Genomic DNA, 6,549 nt, shown 5'->3' on the forward strand with positions numbered 1-6,549 from the left:
CCCCAACAGTGGGAGGCCCGCATAACGCAAGGAAAAAAAAAAAAAAAAAAGGGTGTTTTGCAAAGGCCTGTTTGATGCTGAAAGATGCCTCAGGGTCTCTTTCACCTCTTTCAAAGCCAGTTTTTCCTCCCCTGGGGCCCTGAGGGTTTGCCTAGAGACCAAACCAAAGTGACTGGGAGTGAGAGGAGGACGCAGGGGTTCGCAGAGCCAGAGAAAGGCCCATAGGCCCAGGGGACCCGCCACCCTGCCTGGAGCGTGCCCTGTTCACAGGAGGCTGGGGAACCCTGCCCCACGGCTCCTCTCACCCACCCACAGGGTGGAGGGGGAGGGAGGGGACCTGCCTTCCCTGCTCAGGACCCCACCTAGGACCGGGCTGTGTGTCTGCGGGGTGGGGCAGGAGGAGGGTGCAGAGGGACAGCCCAGCTCTGCTGCTGGAGCAGAAAGCGGCAGCCACGTGTGATCTGGGAGTCCATGTGGGCTGCCCACAGTGCCCCTCACTGGTTTCTCCTTCCTAGGACTCTGCTGGCTTTTAATGGTTGGTCAGCCTCGGGGAGCAGAGATAGGAGGGCAGGAGCCACCAGCCCGGTATTCCCACACCTGATACAATCTGAGGAAGCCCTGGTCTTAGTCTCCCTGCATGCAATCAGGGCCAAATAGCGAGGCTCCCGACTGCAGTGGAGGCTGTAAGGCGGCAGAGGTAGCAGCACAGAGCCAAGGGCTCCGCCGAGGCCCCGGACTCAGTAGAGGGCCCTACGTGACCTGCTCTGCCCATCTGCACCTCGTCGGTCCCCTCCCCCAGCACCTGGAGGGAGGGCCGAGTGCTGAGCACTCACCACCATGTTGTTGATGGACACCCAGCAGTCGTCAGGGAAGTCCTGCAGCATGGGCACCAGGAACTGCAGGCAGCCGTCCCAGTGGCAGAGCAGGAGCATCATGCCAATGAGGTTCACGATGCGCACCACGGCGCTGGCCAGGTCGTAGGTCATGTGGAAGATCTGCGGGCAGAGGGGAAAGACTAGCCCAATTAGCTGGGGGCCGGCCCGCTCCCGGGCAGACCCCGCAGCTGCTTGCAGGCCCTGATGCTCTGCACACACTGGGCAGTGCGTCCAGCTCGGTGCAGGTCCCGGCCGTGGTGAGGGTGGGAAGGCGTCAGGCTGGCCCTGGGAGAAGCAGCCTGCAGGCTGTGGGGCTCCAGAGGGACTCCACCTGGGACCCGTGCAGATACGGGGGTGGGCTCCCTTGTGGTACTATGGTCTGTGGTCATACCAGGGACACGGTGTTTCCTTAAATCTGTCACTAGACTCTCAGGACCCCCCAGGGGCAGCGGGTTCTGCCAAAGGCAGCCATGGAACTGCAGGGGGAGCAGTACAGACACCTAGGCTCCAAGTTCACACAGACCTTGATCCCAGGCCCAACTCCTACCCAATTCCTAGTTGTGTGACCTTGAGAAAGTTCCTGAACCTCTCTGATCATGTTTCCTCATCTGGGAAATGGCGATAAAATTTCTTACCTTGAGTGGGTTGTCAAAAGGATTAAATTATACATATAAAGTGCTTAGTGCTGGGTATGGAAGTATTCGATAAATTGCAAACCATTATTGATAAGTTATTAATAATTAATCCTTATGATTAGTTAACATGTATGAGTAGTAATGCTCTCCTGTACAGTTTAATAAGGTACAGCAACCATGGCCACCCCTGTATCTCCACTCCTGTGGCTCCGAGCAAGAGGCTGAGGTGTGGCTGGGCAGGGCCAAGGATGCGTACATCCCAGCATCCCTGCCCCACCTCCCTCCTCACCAAACTGCCTCTTGGTCCGGTTTCAGCAGGGGTCACCATGGTGACAGGATGGGGAGGGGACAGAGATGGAAAGAAGTCTAGAGGGAGGTCTCTGGAAGTTCTGGCCTTGCCTCTGCCCTGGGAGACTCTGGAGGTGCCCCCACCCCTAGTTCTGGTCCCTCCATATTATTCCCAGGTAGAGAGCCTTCCTGGAGAGGGGCTTTGGGCCAAACCTTGTCAAATGCCACAGAGACCTAGTTTAAGCCCATTTCAGATGGGGGAACCTGAGACCCAAAGAAACAGACCCTAGATATTTCAACCCCTGTCTAGTGGTCTTTTAGCAACAGCCCCGTAGCTGGTGGCAGGATATTCTGATACTTGAGACCTCAGTTTCCCCTTCTGAAATATAGGCTTAGCCTGGGTCTTGGTCTGGAGAAACCAAAGATGAATACTACTGTCTATCACCCCCTGGGTTGCGCCCACCTGTGGCCCCCTTAGTAGCATGACTCTGGATTTACCAGCTGAAAGGATGGAACAGACCTTGGAAAGTTTCCTGGAGGATGGCAGCTTTGGCTGTCCCATCACCCCTGTGTCCCCGGCAACAGAGAGACAGTAACACCGAACCTGAGGGGGTGGGCACACGGTCCCACAGTCATCATCTCATTCAAACTCACAACAACCCTTTGCTGAAAATGTTGTTAACCCTTTTACACCCAGGCTCAGAGAAGTAAACGGACTTGCCCTTGGTCATGGTGGCAGCAGAAGGGGCAGATTTGAACCCAGGGCTGCCTGCAAATTATTAGATTGGCCCAGGGCGGGAAGGGTGGTTTTCAGTAGCTCCGTTTTGTAAATAAAACAACTCAAACCCAAAGTGGCCAAGTGATGTGGCCAGATCCTCACAGCAAGCTGGACCCAGGGCCAGGTGGGACTCTCCGGCATCTCACCTCTGTAAGCCTGGTGCACAGCATAATACTGTAGACAGAGCTGTGCGCCGGGCAGCCTAGCCCCACTGGGGCCCAGAAACGAGCCCCAGGGCTGTCAGCATGCCATTGCCCAGCTTAGTGGACACATCTCTGTATAAGGAGGGGTGGGCACTAGAGACCAGGCAGGACAGGCAGCTCCTGAGTACCAGCGCCCTAGCTGTGGCTCCAAGGGAAGATCCCACTTCTGCCTCTAAAGCAGCTGCTTAGGTGAACACAACAGCTCTATGACCTTGGGCCCACTAACCTTGCAAAGTCTTGGTTGACCAGAATGCCACCAGCTCCCTAACTCTGGGGGGATGGGGAGGGTGAGTGACATGGGACCGCCTAGTCTCAGAGATGGCTAACCCCTGTCCTCACCTCCCTCCACACCTCAGCGTCTCAACTAAAACAAAGCTAGACATCTGCCCCCACTTCTCAGGGCTGTTCAAGAAATTAAACTGGCTAAGAAAGTGCTCTGGGCCCTGAACACATACATGGGTGGTGGAGGGGGGGAATCAATATTATTAAGTTCCTTCATTTCCCAACTCGTATGAATTGAAATCTCCCCAAAATCCTATGTTGAAGCCCTAACTCTCAATGTAATGGTATTAGGAGGTGGAGCCTTTGCAAGATGATTAGGTCATGAGGGTAGGGCTCCATGGATGGAATTAGTGCCCTTATAAGAAGAGACACGCGACAGTTGATATGTGGCCACGTGAGGACACAGAAAGAGGACAGCCATCTACAAACCAGGAAGCGGGCACTCACCAGAACCTGACCATGACAGCATCCTGATCTCATCCTTCCAGCCTCCAGAGCTGTGAGAAATAAATATTTGTCATCTAAGCCCCCCAGCCTGTGGTATCTTGTTCTAACAGCCAAAACCAGACACCACACTGAAGGAAGACTTGGACCACTTTTAGAAAGCATCCCAGACTCCACAGCCTGCAATAACTGCTCCTTTCTATGTATTACTCTGGGTCTTAAAGACCAGATCAAGGTTGGCACATTTGAATGCAATGTGTTCTTTCCTTTTTCTATCATCCTTGTTTTTCTTTTCTTTGTAACTAATTTTCTTCCAAGATCAGGTCCTTGTATAATTTTGCCTTTATACTGATCTCAGCAACTAGTATGCAGAGCACATGGTAGGGTCTCAGGAACTGAGAAGTGCTTAAGCGACGAAGGTGAAGGTGATGAAGACAGTGGTGGGGATGATGGTGATCAGGGGTGCCACGAGTATACACAGTGGCATTCGAAAAAAGGCCCCAGTCTGGGCAGGCACAGCCCACAGGGAACCTGCTTTTGCAGGAAGAGAAAAAGGTGCTTTTTCCTGTAGGTGGCACAGACTCATGTATCCTCAGAGAGCGTGGTGGTAGTGGTGGTGGCATGCCTGATATTGGCTGAAGGATGCAGATGCTGGGAGTGTCCTGTAGGGGTGGGGTGGTGGTAGTTCTGGTGGTGGTGAGGGGTACTGCGGATGGCTCTCAGACACACAAAGCCAGGGGCACTAGCATGGCAAAATCTGAGCTTTCTGCAGAGAGTTGGTGGGGGAGACATCCATTCAGGCTAGGAGGGTACCCCAGACAGTGGACACTCACCCCACCCCCAACACTCTACAGCACCCAGGGGTGGTTGCTGAGAGCAAGGCTGGTCGTTGCTGGGAGAGGTTGCTAAACACCCGTGTGTCCCCACTGTGGGCTGGGGCCATAGGCCACCCGCAAGTCAGCTGCACTGCGCAAATATTTGTCTTGCTCTTTATACCTCATTAAAACCCCCTTTTATGATGTTGGTTCTGACTTTCGGGGTTGACTGTCTTCATTTCAAGGGCCCCACAAGGCTTGCCAGGCAGGTGGCCTGGACGGCTCACTCTCTGTGCCCAGCATGGCACTTGGGGGAAGCTCCTACTCCTATTCCCTTCTGGAGTTTCTGGACCACAGGGTAACGGCAGGGCGACATGTCTCTCACCGTCTCCCACGTTGGGCAAGTGCCTTCTCTGCTCTGAGCCTCAGTTTCCTCATCTGTGTAATGGGTCAATAACTGCCAGCTCCCAGGGCTGTCTTGGGGATCAGGAGAGGATGTCCACAGCTGGCACACAGGAGGTACTCAGCACATGTTGGTCCCTTTCCTTCTGTCTCTTTCCCAGCCCTCAAAATAAAGAGCTAATTTCTCAGTCCTGGGGAGAGACCAGAAACTGGAGTTTCTGCCAAGGCCTCTTCTCGGGGCCTTGTTGAGTTCCCTCCTGGGATTTGTTTTCTCCTCGGGGAAGAAGAACAAACTCCTCCCTTTGTCTCAGGAACAAGCGGCCACATTGAGAACAGCAATCCGGGTCCTGAGAGAGTGGCTGGTGCATGCGTATCCTGGGTACAAACTAGAGGGTCACACTAGGTCCCTTCCTAGGGCCCGTAGAGAGGACCAGCTCCTGCCCCCCAGGACCATGCCTCTGTGTCATCCCAAACTCCCGATTCTGAGAGAGGTGGAAAAATTGAGGCCCACAGGGAAAGGAGCCTCACTGGGGGCTGCACAGCCCCCCTGGCCTGACTTCCTGCATCCAGCCCCTCCCATTACGCCAAGATGCTGCCGAGGGAAAGAAGAGGCTTCTGGGATGGGTCACTGGGGTGCTGGGCCCTGCAGGGGAACATCCAAAGGGGGGCAACCACGGTTTCTAACAATAGCCTCCATGCCTATAACAAGCTCACACCTCAGAGGGAGGGAAGAGGCTTGGGAGGGAGGATGCTGACCTAGATCGCCCAGGATGCAGGCAGAGGCTGGCGTCCTCTGAGACAGTCGTCTACGCCTGCCGAGACCCTCCACCTACCCTGACTCCCAAGAGCTGCTACTAACGTTCGGGAACTCTCGGCTGGGAGGCTGGGCTGGGCTGAGCTGGGCTGGGGGAGGCAGCTGAAGCCTGAGGGTCAGGAATCCAGGATCTCTGCAGCTTCCCCAGGGGATCTTGGGCAAGCTTTTCCCTCCCCATGGGAGGCCGACTCTCCAGCCCTCACCCAGCACCACCACCATGTCCTCAGAATGACCAGCTAACATGATCCTCACTGAGGGAGGTTGGAGTGGGGACTGAGGCTCAGCCTCTGAGGACATCAGAGTACATCTGACAGTCGGGGAAACTGAGGCCTAAAGAAGGGGAGAGATTCACATGAACTGGAGTTGCAGGAGGAGATAGAGCAGGGTCTTCTCTTTGAAACACCCCCGTCCCCAGGTCTCATGCAGACCTGAGGCCTCAGAGGGTCTCCCTGCTGCTGCCTCCAGGCCAAGGTGAGGCTGGGAGAAGCCCCGAGGGTGGGGCAGGCTACTGAGGGTCTGGAGACAGGGTTCCTGGGGCCAGCTGGGAAACCCCAATCCAACCCCAGGAGTCCGGGGGGAGCCCCTAGCTAGGCAGTGTGCCCGGCAGACAGCAGCTCAAAGCAACTTCCTTCCCAGCTGCTAGGCAAGATAAGGGTGTATGTGTGGAGGGGGCGGGGAGTCATCCATCTGGCCTCCTGGGATCTCCCTTCCTGCCCACAAGACAGGGTAGCAATGTCCAGTTCAGGGTCCTGACCTGGGGCCTCTGTCCAGGGTCAGAGCCTGCCTGGCCATTTTTGGATAGCCCAGAGGGTGGCCAGGCCAGAGGGGCAGTGGGGACAGTAAGAGAAGAGTTTAGCTCCTGTCCCAGGGCCCACCCTGCCCACCCACCGGCAACTCTGCCAAATCTCCCCAAAATACCATGGCCCCCAGGGCCCAGGTGTAAGTGGGGAGCAAGGCTGGCCCCCAGCAGGCTGAGGCCTGGAGACACGAACCGACGCTAGAGAAGGGAAAGA

General features: G+C 55.7%; 1 protein-coding gene across 1 annotated transcript in view; it reads right to left on the reverse strand.

The window, feature by feature from the left end:
- Window positions 1-6,549, reverse strand: part of HCN4 (hyperpolarization activated cyclic nucleotide gated potassium channel 4) — a 43,428-nt gene that overhangs the window by 6,448 nt on the left and 30,431 nt on the right. Inside the window, 1 exon segment of the mRNA XM_007446643.1 lies at window positions 834-995. Coding sequence (XP_007446705.1) covers window positions 834-995 — 162 coding nt within the window.

The sequence above is a fragment of the Lipotes vexillifer genome, unplaced genomic scaffold (assembly GCF_000442215.2).
Source record: "Lipotes vexillifer unplaced genomic scaffold, Lipotes_vexillifer_v1.1 scaffold242, whole genome shotgun sequence".
In the NCBI taxonomy this organism is placed as follows: Eukaryota; Metazoa; Chordata; class Mammalia; order Artiodactyla; family Lipotidae; genus Lipotes; species Lipotes vexillifer.